Genomic DNA, 20592 nt, shown 5'->3' on the forward strand with positions numbered 1-20592 from the left:
AATGAATGTATACACATACAAGCAGAATTTTAGGATGTTTTCCATGCACATTTTTAGAAGTTCATCTTATTTTATGAGCTATATAGGCAACATGTTCGCTATTCTAATGTTTAGTAGTCTGAGTGAATTATTGCCTGGGCTGCATCCACCAAAGATCTATTGAAGGGTTTTAGAGTTTCACAATCATGCAGTTTTATGAACGATGGTCATTAAACACTGATATACTATATTTGATGCAATAGTGGGCGTAGCTAATACACTTTTTTTGCAGTTTCAGAACTGAAGAAGTTACTGCAGGAAAATGTTAGTCTTTTATTCTGAAGGGTACACAGTGTGACTCATTGACTCATTTTCATTGGTCTACATTGAAATATCTGTCTGTGTGTCTGTCATGTCTTTCTGTCTGTATATATATCTATCAGTTGTGGACTAATGCTAATAAACCACTCTACAGTTTTTTGCAGATGATCTAAAAGCTTTATTAAAGATTGTGGTGCATATTCTTGAAAGGAAATAGTACCAAACGACATAAAACAAAACAAAGTAGAAAAATAAGTTCATACACCTTCGAACTAGAACACCTAGGATATCTAAAAAATAAGAGTCTTACATTCACAAAATGCTGCATAATGTACGTATAGCTTTTTCTTCATAGAAATACATTTTGCAATGCATGGATCAAAGTTATCGCTGGACACAAAAAGAGGGCAGCCCCACCTGAGAACAGTTTAGTTGTTAAACCAACACATATATGGTCTGAATCAGGCTCGTAGATGAGAAAGGGAGAAGTAATTAAAATACAAACAAAAGGTGCAGGGACAACACCGGCACATAAAAATAGAAAATATCAAAATATATGACTGATAGCTTTGAACAAGTAAACTATTCAGGTTCTGTGAGTGAGACTGGCTCTCAAGTTGATTGTTGCACCATGTGAGTGAAGATGTGCTGGGTTATCATTGTTTACAATGGAAAAGTGCAATAACATAAACAAACCGCGGTCTGTACAACTCCCATTAGACTTCATCAAAACGGTTGAAGTTCAGGGATGCGATAATTTACAGTCACTAACAATGTGTGGAGACATTGTCAAACAGCTGTAATAAGAAAACATGACAACAACATGGAATTGTATTACATAAACACAGTGTGATTGCAGGAAGCTGCAGGCTTATCAGAAGGGTGGGTCTGTTTTTGTGAATTTCCAAAGCAGCTATTTGGTGATGGATTTGTTTTCTGATGAAAATAAAAAAGATGTGTCCTCACAAACACCGGTGACAAAAGGCACAGCTCAATTGCAAATCGATTGCAAGAAAATATTATCTGACAAATAGCCACAAGTGATGAAAAAATATCACTTATTTTGTTAAAGATCACGAACATCAAATCCTTGCAGCACCTGTCGGATTTGCAGGACCATGAAGGCAACTTCAGAGGCACTCCATGGGGCATAATCATTATTTCCCAAATACAGTACATGGAATTTGTTTTTCTGTGAAGACTCAATAAACAAAAAACAAACCCACCCTTATTTTCACCATAACACATTTATACAAAATACAGCACAAACTGTTTGCTCATGCTTTAAGCTTAAAAACACTCAAATTTTCTTGTAGCCTACATAATGTAGACGTTATAGTCTCTTGAAATTAAATAGTTTATGTCAGTGTGCGTGTTCACTTTTAAGCCTTTGAAAGGCAACACAGCTTATATTAGGATTATGATATGTTTTTGATGAACCGATAAAATACTGAAATATCTTTCACTTTCTGAATAAACACTTCTACATCCAGCCGTGACAATAATGACACTAAATAACTAATTCAGTCGTCATCAATACAACTTGATCCACCATTTACAGCAAAACTGAGCACTAAATTGCAGACTTTCTGACCCACAATGCAATTGATAAGCAGGCGGTGCTACTGGTGTTTTTTTGGGATTGTAAAAAAAGTCTTATTAACACCTCAGATTTAACTTGTGACCTGTTGGGGGCCCTGAGTACCGGTACCATTAAGCAGTTGGTATAGTGATACAAACAAAACTGAAATGGTTTCAATTTACATCATGTAAGAAAATAAAGACAGAATTTTTCATTTGAGTCTTAAACCTTTAAAATCAGGGCTAAGTTAACCGGATAAGTTCAAATCGTGACAGTCGGTCTTCGGGTTACAATCAATGATAGAGCGCTTCATATTTGGGATTCTCCTGTGTGCTGCCCACTCCGAGAACCCTGAATGAACATAAACAAAGTTCAGAATAATGTTAGACAACGTACTGTGAAGAAGTATGCTTTTATTAAAGTAAAAGTAGCAATACCACAATGTTAGAATACTCCATAACCAGTAATTATCTGGCATTCAAAAGTATACGTATAAACACAATTACCAACTTAATGTTCAGTATTAATTAATAATGAATAATTCAAAATAAATGCTATTGCTATTCATATTATACGACTAAAATAAAATGTTTGATATATTATCACGGTGGAGCTAATGCATTATACTTAGACAAATGAGAATTAAAAGTACAACATATCTACTTGGATGTTGTGGTATTAGGTAGTATACATATGGTGGAGCTAAAGCATTATATTAATGCATTATACTTGTAAAATATGTTTCGGACTTTTTTCAAATATTCCTTTTTTATTATAGTTTATATATGTACTGGCTCTGTGGCACTCTGAGATTCTTGGATGAAGAGTGCCTTACAAATGGAATCCATTATTATTAGTATTATTATTAGTAGTAGTAGTAGTAGTAGGCTAGTAGTAGTCGTAGTATGTGTTGTATGTACATTGTCATCTGCAAAGTAACATGTTAGTGTGAATGTCAGCTCTAGGCAAATGAGAATTAAAAGTACAACATATCTACTTCGACGTTTTGGAGCTGAAGTATTAGGTAGTATAAATATAAAATACTTAAAGTGTGATACCGTGTTTGTGATATAAGGGAGGTGCCATTCCACTTACTTGTGACTGACTACTGGAGGGATTGGTAGTGCTGAAGTCGGAGTACCTCTTCTTCTGTGTTGTGCAGACACAGGAGAGGAAATGGGCGTACTCATCTCTCACCTGCAGGGGGCAGCAGAACATCAGAACAAATATCCGCTGCTTTAAAACCCGACATTGTTTAGTCGCTCCGCTTTCTCTTGTAGTTTCATCTGATAGGTCGATATACTATCTGCATGTAGTTACATACACACGCACACGCACACACACACACACACACACACACACACACACACACACACACACACACACACACACACACACACACACACACACACACACACACACACACACACACACACACACACACACACACACACACACACAGTTTCCTACCTGTTTAGACAGTAGGCAGTGCATGAGGAACACCAGCGCCCCCTGCAGGCTGTTGAGGATAGTGAAGATGTATGCTTCCACTGTGGTGCCCTCTTGAAACAGGAAGGCCCCAAACACCCACATCAGACCCAGTATGCACATCTGGGCGATGGCTGTCACTGTGAAAGCTCTGCAGAACAAAACAAAGGAGGATGGGGGAGGGAGGATTCGGAGAAAAGAAAACAGTTAGAGAAAGAAGAAGATCAGCATGAGTCCAGACACCTGGATGACTCCGATACCACTGCAGCATCTGGAAAATCCCTAAACACTGGAACGGATGAGTTCGAGAGATGAATATAAAAGATTAGTTTGATGCAAAACATCCTTGCAGAGGAACATTATTTCAGCGCTGCATTGGCCCTTGGTAATATTTGTCACTCTTATTCCCATTAATAGCAATACAATCAACATTGAGATAAAGAGGAGATTAATAGCATGTAAAAGTTTAACCAACATGGAAAAGCATGGATCTTGTTCTTTCTGTAGCCGCACATGTTTATGCAGAGCTGTCAGTGGAGTACAAAAATGAGCATGCATACGTTGAGTGAGGAGGGGGGAGAGCAGAGTCGGTACTAAAAAAACATTAGCAGCTTTTTTTTTCCTCCATGCAAAACTCCCACATTCTTTCCATCCATGTATTTTTCAGGTCCCGACGCGGCTCCATTCGGCCGACATGCGTGTGGACGTGCGCGGCGTTTTAGGTGAGGTCACATGAATCACAACAGACACACACACACAAAGAGACACTGTTACACAGACAGTAATTGCTTATAATAGTAGTGATAATAATAATACCTAATTTTATGCAGTTTGGAGAGGTCCGGGTTGAGGCTGGTGAACTTCTCGGCCAGCCTCCAGACGGTGACGATGAAAAAGATGACATTGAGGATGATGATGAAGCACACGGGACCGTAGAAACTCCAGATGAGGCCGTCTTGAGACAGCCAGCAGCTAGAGGAGGAAGAAGGAAACACATGGTCACCGAGATGGATAACAGCAGGTCTGTGTCATGCACTGATGTCATCGCCATCGCACATGTTGTGTATTCAAACGCACACGTACTATTTGTCAGTGCCGTAGCCTTCTGGTCGAATGATGGCAGATATGACGACGATAAGGAGGGGAGCTCCGTAACCCGTGAGGAACAAGTAGAGGGGCCGAATGCTGGCATTGAACACCAGGACCACCATGCGGTACAGCTGCACCCCTTCTAACAGCATCCAGGTGAACACTCCCAAGAAGAAGTAGTGGAGCATCGCGGCAACGAACCGGCAGCCGCCCTGTAAAGATGTGAGCGCACGAAGGAAGAGATTAGAGAGGAAGGAGAGAGGACGGAAATATGTAGCAGCACTAATCAGATCAAGAAGTGTAAGAAGTGAAGATATTTTTGAGGAAATAAAGACCATAAATGTGCACACTGTGAATTGTAAGTTAAAGCCCTGCACTCAAGTTGTTAGTAAAGGTATTATCAGTAAATATCAACTTATGTATTAAAAGTAAAGTACTCAAAACCTGTAATAATTGTATTTTGTAGTGGGTCAGGGTGCTAAATTTGACTATTTCATATACTATTGAAGGGTTTAGTCAATAGCAATCTCGTTCACATTGACCGTGCATGTTGTGTATGTTGTGTTAAATCCGAGTAAAAATACCATTGCTGTCCAAAAATATGTGTTTGAGTAAAAGATTGAATATATTCTCCTAAAAAATGTGAAGGGCATAAAATGGAAAATGCAAGATCCTAAAAAAATTATTTAAATACATCAACTACGATTGAGACAAGTGTGACAGTTCTGTCATTTAGAAGTGCTCTGTACTCTGTCTCTCGAGTATGAGTCACTTATTTACCAAACGTACCACAGGTTTAGTTTGTGAGATGCCGGCTAGAAAGATGAGGTCAGCCACGAAGAGGCAGATGCACAGGTGCAGGTGGATGGTGGTGCGGGTTCCATGTATGGAGCGGCAGAACTTGAACGTCAGGATGCAGAGTACGAGGCACACGAGGGAGACGGCCAGCCCGATCTTAGTCACTACCTGGAGCCCAAAGGTGTGCTGGAAGAGAAGATGCATTAGTTATTTACAAAAAACACTTTGCTTTATTTGATAAGGGACAGTGCACATTAAATGTGCCAGAGTTAGCTAAGGGGTTATTTTTCATCTGTAGTCCCGAGATCATTTACAACAGTGTGTGTGTAAGTGTGTATGTGCATGCATGCGTGAATGCGTGTGTGTGTGTGTGTGTATGTCTGTGTGTGTTACTCTGACATTTAGGTGAATGAGGAGGAGAAAAGAGAAAAGTAAACGTATTAGCCGTAAGCATTAATTCATCTTTTGGCCACTTGGAGGTGAAATAAACGAGCTGTAAACACAACATTGATATATTATCACTCTGATAAAGTTGATGTGACAAATTTGTGAGCAATCACCTGCTTATTTACACATTGAACGGATACATTATCATTCATTTGGAGTGGTGTTTCTGTAAGTCCACTATAAACGCCCCATAGGGAAACATCTGCTGATGTAGTTGCTGAATGGTCGACCGGCTAATTCCTAACTTCTCCATTTGCTGCTGGTCAGGTTATTCCTGAGAGCTTCTTTACTAACACAGCTGTCTGCTGTGGCCAAAAACTGCATTAAACGGTGAAGTTATTATTTTTTTAATGAATTATATAATATCTATATAATATATAGTGTATATTGTGTACATCCTGGGAGAGGACTGAAGACGGGCTGTGTGCTTCTTACCTCCATGTCGTAGAGCGCCATGAGCACCGCGAAGCTGCTCAGATGTTTACATGTGCACACGGTGTGTGTGGCGTTGGAGCACAGCTGATAGCAACCATCTGTGGACCAGGCGCCGTTCTCGTTCCAGTACGCGCAGATGTAGCTCAGCTGAGCCGACTCCTCGTTGTCCTACGAACCGAACAATTCCAAAAAGCAGTCAAGCAAAAAGCAGTCTGCTTTTCTTTTTTTTTTAAATCACCAAAAGCTAAAAATAAAATCTACGTCTCCTACCTGGAGATGTCTGAGGGTGATGTTGACGTGGCGACTCAGGTTCTGAGTGGATGGGTTCGAGACCACAACAGACACGACTCTAGAGGAGATCTGAAAGGACGGATTCACGCCATCCTTTTCGTGTCCCGTGAGCTTCTCGAAGGACCGGTTCACAGATGACTCGAGGTTCTTGTAGCTCAACAACGCAGCCAAAGCAAAACCTGTGAAAGAAAATCTGAAATATGAGAATATTCATCGATGAACCATAGAATGTTGGCGTGGTTGCCAAAGAGAGGAGACGTTTACCCTGGTAGGCTCCCATCCCAGCTGCTGTTGTCCAGTCAGTGTCCAGTGTAGCATTCGCATTGGTCAGATGGATTGGTCCAATGGGGGGAGTCGTCCCCCTTTGCACTGCAATCTCCGCATCTATTTGAGAAGATCATTAGTTTCAAATATCTCAATCTTCCCAGCGTCATGTATTGTACGCATGATATTTTTTACAGTATGATGCACAATGCAAATCACCCCTGAGCTCATGGCCACCGTTACCTGTCTCATTGGTCACTGTCTTGGTGCGGCCGTCTTTCAGCCGCGGGCCGATGAGCATGATGGCGTCCTCCACCACACCGAGCAGTCTGCTCACGTCTTCACTGCTGGCCACGGGACCGGGGGACAAGATGGCCTCGGTCCCCTTGAAAAGTTTCTGGACACGGTGAGAGGGACAGTTTGAGAATAGCGTTCCGGCTGTAAGAATGTTTGCGATTGTGTTTTTTTTGTATCCGCTGCTCTGACCTTCAGTAGCACGTCTCCATCAGCGATCCCTTCACCAGCGGTGCTCGGGTCCGACAGAGCCAAGCAGCTTTTTCTCATCATGAACAAAATGTCTGCCAGGCCTCCGAGGGACTGAGAGAGGATAATAAGAATTTTCCGTTTTACCTGCTAAAGCTTGTGTATGCCAAAAGCTACAGGGCTGCAGGGAGGTCTTGTAAATTGAGGAAATTGGTTGAAATGTTCTTAAGAAAAACCCACAGTGCTTGATTATATCCCGGACCCTGAACTTAATGCACTGTTGCAGCGTGCTCATCATGCCATATTTAAACATGCAGCTCACCGGTGTAGGCCTCCCGTCTCCACTGAAGCTGTCACAGTGGAGCTCTGGATGGTAACGGGAAAAGAAAACGGAGAATCATCTCACCGGCCAGACTGGAGGAGTGCGACACAATCTAGGCAACAAAACAGCAGCCCTGAACTGAAACTCATCCTCATCATCACGTGAGACTTAGGCCACGGGTTATCGTGGATTAGATGAGTCAACCCAGAAAGTACCACAATGACATCTGGGTTGGGAAGTTTATTCAGGGAGGGGGGAGGGGAGAGGGGGGGGGGGGTGAACCACTAGAAGCCTCCGATGAGGAAATGGACGTCGGTGGTGGTAGAGGAGTTGTGTGTGCGTTCACTCACCCGAGCATGTTGTCCTTTGGTTGCCATAATTGGTGAATCCTTTTGAGCACATGCACCAGTAACTCCCATTAGTGTTTTGACAAGTCCCTTTCACTCCACAGAGGTCTTCTTTCTTATCGTCCGCTTCTTTGCATTCGTCAATGTCTGCGAAGGAAGAGCGAGACAAAAGGACAAAGTGTTCAGAGAGACCAGTCGGAGAGACATCGAGCAGGTTTTTTTTGCAAATGGAACAAACATTTCTGCATTAGAGTGCAGGAACAGCCATGTGAGTCATTTGTTGTTGACAAACGGAGCTCAGACAGTTCTTCACTGTGGCGTGAGAGGTTGTTGAGAGCTGCAATTTGCACCCGCGGGAGGCAGGAGAGGCTTCGGGGCTCATGTCAGAGTACATGGAGTTACAATGTGTGAACAATGAGGAAGTAAAAGCACGTAAGACCTTTTCAAGGTCAAACTATGAAATTACAAAGTTTCTAATTTTGAAAATGTTCCCGCAGCTGCAGTGAAGCTATGAATTTGTCTCCATTCTTCCATAATTGTTCAGGGTCGTATTTAAATGTGAGAAATGTGTAAATTGTTGTAAGAGGAGTCGTTTTCTGTTTCTTTACTGAAGAAAAAAAAAGATGACGATATCGCTACAATCTCTTTCAAACTATTGACACATTCTTCTCCTCTTGCGGAATATTATTTCTGTTTAAGTGCAACAATACTTTACTTTCTACTTCAACCTCGTCTGGTTTGACCAATAGGTTGTGGTGGCTACTGTTAGCCGGTGTTAGCAAACCTAATAAGTAGATACTGCTGCATAACAGAGATTACTGAGTCAGTTTGCTTTATTGTGTTTCATAATGAAGGCCCCAGTATACTAAGTATATGTTTTTCCATGTGATTGTTGTCACGTTGTGGTGACCCTGCAGAGCAGAGAACCTAATGACACAGCAGGTATGTTGATTACAATCAAATAGCAGCAAGTAGCTGAAGTTCTTTGGTTACCTTTAACAATGTCACTGCTGTTTTCATTTGGATTCAGCCACACAACAAGTCACATGAACTATGTGTTTATGAGTTTACAATGTTTACAGCATTGCCGATATGTGTGGTTTTTCTGTGTGTCACACAAGCCATTGATTGAAGTCAGCTGAAGCAGCACTGAGCCTGCTTTTGATTTTAGAGTGTAATAGTTACTGTCGTGGCCATTTGTCCAAATAACTCAAATAGAACTATAAATCAAATTGCCACTGACGCACCGTGTTTTTTTTGTTGAGTTGGCCCAGCCCAAAAGAAAATAATGTCCATCTCCGTATGTCATTATTCGTATTTACTAAACAAACAAAAAGAACAAACAAAATGTTGACGCTGCCTCTCGTGTGCTGGTAAAAAAAACCAGAGGCCACCTGCTGGTCCTGAAGCTACCCACACCTACATGTAACCACAGGTGCCCAGTGTTACCCAATCAGTGAACCAATCCTCAAACTAAATATATTCAAACAACAATCACAATGAGCTAAACTAAAATTATCATAAGAAAAAGCTCTTCTAACATATCAAAATATAACCTAAATGAACAATAAATAATCAATATTACTTTCCAATAATAATAATAATAATACAAATGTCAAAATAAATAGCTCCAACAGTTACGCTTGAGGTAGTTCGCTTGCACTCTCATCTACTCTGTCAATACGTTTAACAATTAACTCTTTAAAAAAAAAAAAAGTCAGCCACCACCGATTCATAACTCGGCAGAGATGATCTAACAAGAAGTACGACACACCAACGGGAGTTTTCGGGACTGTGCAGGGGAGAACGGATCCAAACTTTGATCGACGTCTCACTCACTCACCTTTGTTTGTTTTATGGGCAACTGTTTGGACAGGTCAACGTTCACCTTTATGATTCTATTGCGCATGTCGCACAGCACCAGTCTCACAAGTGTCGGCACACACCGAGTAAGGACTTCAGTCACCTTGGCAGTGTCCTTGGCTGCTGGCAGCGGCGCTGTACCCAAATTGGCAGGTGCACTCGTAGCTCCCAATCCGGTTGGAACAATTGGCAGAATGACTGCAGATATTTTCGCCGTCTGTGCACTCGTTGATATCTGATGGAAGAACGAGTGTGAATGGGGTCAGATCGGTTTGACGCGAGAGAGATGCTGATCACACACACACACACCTCACACACTCGCTCACCTTGGCAATGCCCGCCGAGCGCGAAGTCACCGTACCCGTTGTTTTCTTTGTAGCCCGGCAGGCACTGGCAGTAGAAGCTGCCATTCGTGTTGAAGCAGAGTGTGTTATTGCCACATAGTGGTTCCATGCACTCGTCCACATCTGTATTTAGATACAAATACAAAGAGTACCATTATATAATTAAATCTCATAGGTCATCCATGAATAAAATCCTTAGATCACCACGACTCGCTTGTTTGAGGCTAATCGTGGTGATCTAAGAATTTTAAAAATCTCCTCTTGTTGTTTTCATTGCAATCCACTGTGGATATAAACAGGGCTTAAATGCCTAAAATGGAAAAACACTGTAGAACGTCACCAAAAAAGGCTTCTTTTCTAACTTCAGTAAGAGGTATTGCATTAGGAACCCCACTTATTTCTGGGAGCTCTCGTCTTTATCAGAAGTCACAATGGAATAATTGGTGGGCAGAAACAGTGGAGAGGGATGGTTGAGGTTAGAGGTCATGGCAGGTTATTACCAAAACAGTCACGGCCTTCTGACCTGTAGCCCAGGTCACACTCAGGAAAACATTCCCCCAGCGTACACAACAGGCCTGTGAAGGAGTAGAAAGAGGTCATTTAGTTTCAATTCACAGTTAAGGAAACATCTTACAATAACAAGGAAGACCCAATAAAGAGCAACCACACTTCTGCATTGTGCCCTGAACTCTGGAATGTTATCACTATGTTCAGTCTTACTTTACATTACATGTCATTCAGCTGACACTTTTATCCAAAGCAACTTACAATCATGTTGCATTCATACACAGCTACAGGGTTGAGCTTTAAGCAAAGGGTTTTTAAGTAATTCTGCTCATTTTAGTAGAGGTAACGTAATATTTTGAATTATTTAAACTGAGAGGGTAAATAAGCTTTGTACTTTTCAAAAAGTAAATTCTTATTCCCTTTCATTCCAGATACTTGTCTGGGGTCAACTATTTAAAATAGTCATAGTCAACTCGAAGAGATACTGCTTAGATCAATATTTTCTTTGTTTCGTGGTCAGGCATTTTAAGTTTTTGCCCCAAACCTTTGTGGAAACCAAACCCAAAAGCAGACCATGCTTTACCGCCTATTTTACTCTAAATGGGACACAAATTAACATCATTACACATTGGAGAAGACTTTAAACTAGCAATTTAGACCATACATGTTTACAATGTTTCCTGAGGTAATATACAATCAGACATCTTTTTGCACCCAGATGAGTAGGACCCTGCACTTCCATATTCGTCTCAATTAGCAGACCCCTTGCTGGTCAGATTATTTACAAACCACAACAGACACATCGCAGTCACATTTTCTGACTTCTGATTCACAGTTAAAATAGAAAACAGCGCCCACCCCCCTCACATGGCAACAACTAATAAATCCCTCCTGATTTCCCCTCCCTACAATGAGCCCTCTGTAGTTCTCTGGTGAAGCTGGAGCTCCAGCAGCAACACCGCTGTGGGAAAACCAGCCGAGGTTGACGGAGACAGTGAGTTTAACTGATTCTTACTTTCTGACCACATAATTGTAGACAGAAACAGAGCCTGAACATAAACAAAGAGGCACTTTATGCTCAGCTCGCAGCAGATTTCCATTCACCAGGAAGCCTGAGAGAGTTGTGTGTCTTCATACGCTGTCTGTTGCATATTATTCTCTCTTCCTGTTGCATTACCTTTGGGCCTGATTGAAAGGGGAAGTCATAAGCATAGCCTATGTCTGTTTTGTGAATTGCTTATGAAAGCACCTTCAATTTGTTTATCGCCCATGAAATGAATAATAAACTTTAAAAAGACAGTAGGCTACTGAAAGACTTTAAAATAAATTCTTGTCTCTAGCAGTAAACATACACAATTACGATAATGATTTTATTGATTACCAATTAAAAAACTGTGGACTGGTTCAAGTTTAGCATATTAGGCATTGATCATGACTGACCTGTTGGGTCATGTATATGATGTAATACTGCATTAATATTTTAGTTTATTTGTTTAGTTTTTTTACCTCTTTTGGACAGCAAGTTGTAAACGTTGAATTAGTTTTGCTTTAAAAAGTGATCGGGCTAACATGTTGCTTGCTGGCATCCAGCAGACACAGGGAAACACCAGCATTCATACAACTTTAAATTATCAAATAATAACTCTCAGCTCTGTTTTTGGTCTCCACCAACTTCCTATGGAAATATTTGCTGCTGCTGCAGGAAACCAGGTTGATGAGAGGGAAATAATCAAAACCATCTAACTGTGGGCCAGAAAACCTCTCGTGCCTCTAGTAAAGAAACCAAAGTGTGATTAAATAAAATAGATAAAGAAATAAACAGAATGTTTTACATACTTGTTTTCAGAGCCAAGTTCATGCATTATACTTATATATGATAATTATGAACTATTAGTTGTAGTATAATGGTAGTTACATGAGTCATTGTGTGCCATCAGACCTCTGCACGCTGCCACAACTCATCCAGGCTCTGGGTTTATTTACTCTGACAGTCTGAGGAGCTGCTACTACAACTTTTCTAAACTTCCCCGTATTTTTGTATTACTTTTACTTTTTCTCAACCTTCACCCACCCAGTCACCCACACGCCTACACACACAAACACACACACACACACACACACACACACTCACACACACATGCTTTCAATTATGGACTTACCCAGAAGAAGTAGCTCCTTCCAATACTCCATGTTGAAAGCAAACCAATACCCCCCACACAGCTGATGACTTGATCAGAAGAACTATGAATTAGTTGTAAATCGTGTGCATCTGGTTGATATCCTGAAATAAAAAGATCCTGCAGGAGAGATTTGCCTATTTTTCAGTCTTTTTTCCGTGGTCCAAGGTCCATTAAATCCAGTTTGAGAGAGATAAATCCTTTCTGGAGAGGATAATTGTATGGCAGGGGAAATAACTTTGAACCTTCCCCAGCTTCCCTGCTCTTTCAAATTCAGACTTTCAGTGTGACCACACCATGCTCTCTGCCTGATTCCCCACCCCCTTTCTCTCTCTCTTTCTCTCTCTCCTCCTCCCTTTCACGTATTTGAGTGGCCTTGCCTCTTTTGCGTCACTCTTTCTTGCTCTTTTCTTTCATTCCTATCTTGCCCTGTGAACACATTTCTCACACTGGCACCCTATCAAATTGCTTGCACAAACCCCCCTTCTGTCCACGCCGACTTTCACATTTCCCTTTTTGCTCCAGCGAGCTCTATTTCAGGAGCTATTCACAACACTCTCAAGAGAGAGAGAGAGAGAGAAAGAGAGAGGGGGGGACGGAGGCTGATGACTAACTCTCAATCCAAGCAGCTGCTGTACTTAAGTTTTGCCAGTAAGTAATCGTATATCTCTTCCATTCTCCCCAACTCCTACTCTAAATCTCCTCCTACTTCTCTTCCTTTCCCCCCCTATTTTTTCAGCTCTTCACCCATTCCAGGAAAAAACAGCCTTCTAAGTTTTCTCAACCCCCCAGACAGTTAGAAAACAGACATGAGACGATGCTGGATGACCTCCATTAAAGTGAAATTCTACACAAGACGAAGCTCATGTGGTTCAGAGAAAACTGGGTTGTATAAAACTAATCGAATGACGTAAAGCTCTGAGATAAAACAAATCCACACACATTCAAATATATTTCGACATAAGGACTCAACTAAAATGAACCAGTAGCAGAATAATACAAAATATGGGAAGATACTTAAGTAAGAGTGTTGGGTTACTTTGGTTTGGCGAGTGCTGGGTGAGTCTATAACCACATGGAAACTAAAAACTCAATTGCATCAGCTTCAACTTTACACCCCATCTCCCCCTCTGTCACTGTTGCTTCATCAATGCAATCTACAGTAATAACGGTGACATGTTCACCGCATGGAATTCCAAACAAAGAGACAAAGACAGCTTTCTAATTTCTCTATTTTGCAACTTTATTGGCTCAATTTGTCTGGAATTTTTTTTTAATCCAGCTGATGTTTGAATGTCTCCAGCTGACTTGTATCAAATCCTGTATCAGAATGCTACGATGACCACACGCATACAACACTGGCATTATGTCGAAGGCAAAAGTGAAATCTATGTTGTTCCATTTTGCACACGTAACTACAGCGACTGTGTGTTGGGTTGTGAGCACAGCCCGAAACTCAGATGAACTATTTCTCAATACTGTGAACACATCCTGTATAGACACAGACGGAGGGCCCGAGCTGCTGCCGCTCTGCGCTAGTGGCCCGCCTAACGGCCCATCTGGATACGTCGTAAAACTTGTATTCTCTCAACTGACCAGTGGGGGCCGAATACTCCGAAAAAGAAGCCTTATTGTATGGAACTCTATGAGAAAATGACTCTATTTCTCACTTAATTTATTCCCTCGGTAAGCATTGTAAACATGAGTTTATGGTCTCAATTGATACTTGTAAGTCTTCTTTAATGCAGCATGATTTCATTTAGTAAACTAGAATGGGCACTCGGTAGAGCGCATACCTTCGCATATCACAAGATTGGGCATTGAATTATGAACATGTTGGCATTAGTTGCATGCCAATTGGATATAAATTGACCGTGCTATGGTAAAAAGAAGATTTTGACCTTTTCATGACCTTGATCTTGACCTTTGACCCGATTGATCCCAAAATATAATCAAATTGTCCCCGGATAATAACCAATCATCCCACCAAATTTCATGCGATTCAAGAAGATTTGGACCTTTTCATGACCTTGACCGTTGACCCGATCGATCCCAAAATCTAATCAAATGGTCCCCGGATAATAAACAATCATCCCACCAAATTTCATGCGATTCGGTTTAATACTTTTTGTGTTATGCGAGTAACACGCATACAAATAAATAAATAAATACACGGCGATCAAAACATTACCTTCCGCATTTTCAATGCGAAGGTAATGATGTTCCCTCTTAGAGTCAAATAGTAGTATTGTTTAGGGCTGGCTTACTGTGATTGACAGGTTGCTGCCGCTACCAGACGTCTGTTGAATGTTGCTCTACTTCGGATGCACGAAGACACAAAAACAAAGACACGAAACACAGCGGATTTAAATTATATTAACTGAGTGAGCGGAGTAGGAACATACTTAATGTGTAAGACATTTAGAGTCATACTTTATACATCTGTGTGAGATGATAGTAGTCATGGTTCCCTTGCAGCATACAACAAACAGCATCTAGCACATGCCAAACTCACAAGCTTGTGGTACACATAGATGTGTTCCTATTACAAACAGTGATGGTGGATAGGAAGCAAGTGGTCAACAACGCCTTGCTGTATCCGTGAGCAAAATATACAATTGCTGCACAACACACTACAGCTGTTCCACACAGTGGCAGCAAGCCGTCTGTGTGTCCTCAGCCTTTCTCAGTGTGCTCACAGAGAGAGAGAAAGCTGGTTTTCTCATGGATTGTTGAGGTCTGGATTGTGGTCTATGCCTACTACGAATTAATCATACATTCTGTCATATTCATTGCATGTGTTTATGTAACTCTGTAATGCTGTTCATCTGTACACATGACATATATTGCTTAGAATAAACTGAGTTGAATTGATATGACCTCTTTTACTCCCTAAGCATCCTTTTGACTCTATGTCATCATTTGTCATCATATTCATGCAGACAGAGCAGCAGACGTACAGAGACACATGAGCAGACACATGGAGACAAATCACCCGCACATATCGGCCGGAAGAAGATGAGAGAATGCAAGTTCATGTCCCCTCGAGGAAACAAAATCCTGCGTGCATAAAATGCACGTCGGCCCATTGTGACCATTAGTCATACGAAAGAAAAAACAGTGTGGGAAAAATGCATTCTGTTGAAGGGAAAATGACAAGTAGTCAAAGGGAGTAATGACAAAGTTGTCCTGACAAAAACGTCCAAAAACACCTGTAGCCTATGTTGTGTAGAAGTGAATGAGTTTGGAATTTGGATCCCAAGTAATGTCATTCTGGTCCCTTTCTTTACTCTTGTCCTCTTCTGACCTCTTGCTCTCCATTCACTGTGTTAAAAAAAGTCCCCCCTAAAAAAAGATGAGCTTATCAGATGTCTATTTGTAGTGCTAAGTTTCAAAGTCATTGTTGTTTTCTTGTTTTTCTGTGTGTGTGTGTGTGTGTGCAATTTACAGTTATGTTTTGCATTTTGAATAGAAGTGTTTTCCAAATGAATAATTTAATCAAGTGCGTAATATGAGAAAAAGGGGGTCGTGTTTTGCAAGAGTTGACGTGCGAAATTCCTCTCAAAGCTGAGAATGTTTTTCTTTACCTTTGGTGCCTTTGTTTACACCATGTTTACAAGTTGTAGTCCTCTTGGCTAAGCATCCACTTGTACTGTAAATAATGTAAACATGTAAAACAGTATTTTTCTTTCTGGAGTCTGCAGCTAAGCTAGGTGCTCGATTACAAGCTAACATTAGCATGCTAACATGCTCACAATGCTGATAATAAGCAGGTTTAATGTTTACAATGTTCACCACCTCAGTTTAGTGTGTTAGCATGCTAACACGCTCACAATGCTGATACTGAGCAGGTATAGTATTTACTGTGGTCACCATCTCAGTTTAGCATGTTAGCATGCTGATAATTGCTAATTTTAATAAAACACAAATAACAGCTCAACCGTTTTGAAGCTTTTTTGTCACATTGAGACCCAACGATGGGTCCTAGATGACAAGTGAAGTGATCTCCAAAGTGATAAAAACTCTTCCTTGGGTAGGCCTATAACCAATTTGAAAAAACATTTGATATTTCACTAAAGGCCAAAAATGTCAATCTCCTAGTTATTGAGATATTTCAGTCTAAACTGTGGAGATTTTTATATCACCTGTATACATGTTAAGATTGATAACATTGTATGTACTATTGTAACATGTATTAGTATATATTTCCAGCTTTTACACACTAATATTTACAGATGGACTCTGTGTGACCGGATACATTCTAAACAGGTGTAGCTGGTTGACCAGTGGGGTCAACTCTTTTCTATATAGAGATCAATGTCTTGCATGCCTATGTTCGGACCATCTCCATATATGGACTTGTGTTTCATATGCCTGTGCTCAGCATCTCTCCCTGAAATGTAAATAACTGACCTATAGGTTAAAACCTAAGTTTAAGCTGGTTAACATCCATGAATGGACAGAAAGATGACACCCATGTATATATGTCTCACCCCCACTTCCATGTGGCGGGTTTAGGGTGTAAATATTGTGGTTGTGGAGAGTTGACGAAATTATGCAGTGCAGCAGACTGTGGTTTTCTTCTCATGATTCATGTTCAATAAAGGATTCTGATGAATTGATCTTCGTTTGTTCAAAGAAAATCAATAACGAAACCAAAGTGACATTACCATCCCTCTGGCCAACATAATCATTTATCTAGGGGTGTTTTAGATTGTTATTCTGGCAGCCATTGCTTTCCACTGAGCAAAGTCCATCTACTGTTGAAGACGGAACAATACAAATTAAATCTTTTAAAGAAAAGGTAGTAAACCTTAAATTGGGATTTTCTTGTAAAAACAATATTTCCACAATCAAAAATTCATTTTCATGCTTATCAAGAACATCCCTATTTTTTCAATAGCATGGCGTGTGAGGGCTTGTGGCAAAATCGTGAAATTGTTGTCAAAATACTTTGGGGGTTTTCAAACTGTAGGCATGACTCAGATGTTGATCTGCATGTCGTGTGAAATAGACGCTGAAACTACCTGAAGCTGTGCGTACGTACATGTGGGTGGTAAGACCCCTGCAGTAACTGTATGGGCCTTACCACCCACACGTACGTATGCACAGCCTCAGGTAGTTTCAGCGTCTATTTCACACGACATGCAGATCAGCATAAATTTCCAAAAACTATATTTGGTTAACGAAACTGTGTTAACCAAATATAGAACGTTTCACCGCGATCTAAGACAGTTTGCTCTTCCACTTCCGCTAGCAAACACAAAAAGAGATTCACACCCGCATGAACAGTTAATCAAAGCTTCATTTGAAAACCCTAAGATGAGCTTTGAATGTACAAGAAATGGCATTAAGTTCAGCCCTCGTGGCTCAGGCCAATTCAATTAAATTCAGTTTGTTATATAGCCCAATATCACTGTGAGAGGTGTCTAGCCGTCACTGGTAGGTTCCCCCTTTAAGCCACACGGAATGAGCAGCCAGAGTGATGTTTTGTAATATCTTTTATTGTACCCGACCACAGGCAGTGTCTCTGCTCGGCACTCCACCCCGTCTTCAGTCCATCCAGCTCCTTTTGAAGACAAAGCCTCGCAGATACACAAACACAGATTGTCATCAGCTGGTCTGATGACAATCAGACACCGTTCCCTGAACCACACCCCCGCTCCACCCACTCTGCAGCAGAGCCTAAACACCCCCCGCTGCCACAATCACGAATTACAAATTTCCCTCAGAGGGCTTTACAATCTGTACACATACGACATCCCTGACTTTTGACCTCAAATCAGATCAGGAAAAACTCCCAAAAAATAGAGACAAAAACTTTCACAGGGAAAAAAGGGAAGAAATCTTCAGCAGAGCAACAGAGGAGGATCCCTCTCCAGGATGGACAGAAGCAATAGATGTCATGTGACCAGAATGAAGCATTACAGAGTTACGACACATTCAATACATATGACAGAATGTATGAATAGTTTGTACTGAACCATCCAAACCTCCACAATTCATTGAAATGTGTCTTTTTGTCTGTTGTGCGCTGTGGAAACTGTGTATTGTTCTCTGTATGAGTTGATTTAGAGGCAAATGAGTTTCCCCACTGGGGATTAATAAACATTCTCATCTAATCTAAAGATTGACGCCACCGCAGCAGAAGTGTTTGTTTATTATCAGCCGAAAAGCCTTTGTGGTTTAAGTTTGTGATTAATTCATATGAGAACGAATAAGACTAAATCAGCACCAGAGAATACATATTTTATATATATATATATATATATATACTACCGTTCAAAAGTTTGGGGTCATCCAGACAATTTTGTGTCTTCCATGAAAACTCACTTTTATTTATCAAATGAATTGAAAATTGAATAGAAAATATAGTCAAGACATTGACAAGGTTAGAAATAATGATTCATATTTGAAGTATTAATTTTGTTCTTCAAACTTCAAGCTCAAAGGAAGGCCAGTTGTATAGCTTATATCACCAGCATAACTGTTTTCAGCTGTGCTAACATAATTGCACAAGGGTTTTCTAATCAGACATTAGTCTTCTAAGGCGATTAGCAAACACAATGTACCATTAGAACACTGGAGTGATAGTTGATGGAAATGGGCCTCTATACACCTATGGAGATATTTCATTAGAAACCAGACACTTCCACCTTGAATATTAATTTACCACATTAACAATGTATAGTGTGTATTTTTGATTAATGTTATCTTTATTGAAAAAACAGTGCTTTTCTTTGAAAAGTAAAGACATTTCTAAGTGACCCCAAACTTTTGAACGGTAGTGTATATATATATATATAATATGTATATAGCAGTATAAAAATCTATTACTAAGCCAAATTAATGTAATCATTTCATTCATACTTGCTGATCAACTTCAATTTAAGCTAACAGCCTGACCGATAACTAAATGTCAGTGCCCAGAGCTGCTGGTACACACACACACACACACACACACACATACATGCTCACAAACAGGATCGTTCCATATGGAAACTAGATTAAATGGATCCTAATCACACAGTTGCAGTTGCTGTTTACATCCAGAAACTCAGTCGGGCACAGAAACAGACAAACAATCTTTGGAAAAAAACTTTTCAATGTTTTTTTTCTTACCAAATCTGGCATCGCTATACATTATTTTCCACCAGTCCAGCAGGACATTTGAAACTGCAGTTGACATGAGCGATTATCTTCCTCGGTTGCCCTTCGCTCAGTTGCCACGTCCTTTTTCCTGCCTCTCTCGCACCCTCTTCCAGTATACAACTTAATTAAAGAGTAGGGACAAGAGAAATAGAGCAGAGAACGATTGGAAAGAAAACAAATGTCATTCAGTTCTCATTTTTTTGTTTGTGTCTTCTTTTGTTTTATCAACATAATTACAGAGTAAATTAATGCTGGAAAGCAAAACCTAGATGTTGTTTGGGTTTCACATGTGACCGTGCATGTCGTAGGAGACTTGTGTGGTTTTCCCTCACCTCAAATGTTCTTCTCATTTCATATCTCACATTTTTAAACGAGAAGTGCCAGACCTCAGGTGGTTTCCTTGTGACCCACAAACACCAGTGACATACAGTCAGGAGGCAAGTTACACACACACACACACACACACACATATTACTCAACGTCCACAGTTTTTTGAGCCGCAGCCTCTCTGGCTGCTGAGACAGCCACCACCAGCCCCGTGTTCACGCTCTGAACACGCACTTTGAGTGTGAAAGATAATATGCCTTGGTTCTGTCATGGTCGCTGTACACGCTTGCAAGAAAAAGAAAAAAGGGGGTAGTGAAAGTGTGTGTGCGCTATGTGTGATAAGTTGGGCCTGTGATGTTTCAGTTGCAAGTGAAGA

The 20592-nt window shown here is 40.7% G+C and overlaps 1 protein-coding gene across 1 annotated transcript; it reads right to left on the reverse strand.

Annotated features, from left to right (window-relative positions):
- Positions 1–299: 299 nt before the first annotated feature.
- LOC130189476 (adhesion G protein-coupled receptor E5) lies at positions 300–13022 on the reverse strand. The gene is made up of 17 exons (XM_056408281.1): positions 12720–13022; positions 10554–10628; positions 10036–10176; positions 9813–9944; positions 7850–7993; positions 7500–7543; positions 7181–7291; positions 6938–7091; positions 6695–6814; positions 6410–6609; positions 6140–6307; positions 5249–5443; positions 4454–4671; positions 4187–4342; positions 3353–3521; positions 2978–3079; positions 300–2233 (listed from the first exon to the last, which is right to left on the reverse strand). Exons 1-17 carry the CDS (start codon positions 12748–12750, stop codon positions 2192–2194), a joined length of 2202 nt encoding a protein of 733 aa, XP_056264256.1. The 5' UTR covers positions 12751–13022; the 3' UTR covers positions 300–2191.
- Positions 13023–20592: the final 7570 nt, after the last annotated feature.

This window comes from Pseudoliparis swirei, chromosome 24 (genome assembly GCF_029220125.1).
Source record: "Pseudoliparis swirei isolate HS2019 ecotype Mariana Trench chromosome 24, NWPU_hadal_v1, whole genome shotgun sequence".
Lineage (NCBI taxonomy): Eukaryota > Metazoa > Chordata > Actinopteri > Perciformes > Liparidae > Pseudoliparis > Pseudoliparis swirei.

Coding starts and splice junctions, on each gene's coding strand:
- LOC130189476 (XM_056408281.1), bottom strand. CDS start 12,750: ATGGAGTATTGGAAGGAGCTACTTCTTCTGG. Junction 6,308..6,409: donor TCACCCTCAGACATCTCCAG/GTAGGAGACGTA, acceptor TTCGGTTCGTAG/GACAACGAGGAGTCGGCTCA. Junction 5,444..6,139: donor TGGCGCTCTACGACATGGAG/GTAAGAAGCACA, acceptor CTTCTCTTCCAG/CACACCTTTGGGCTCCAGGT.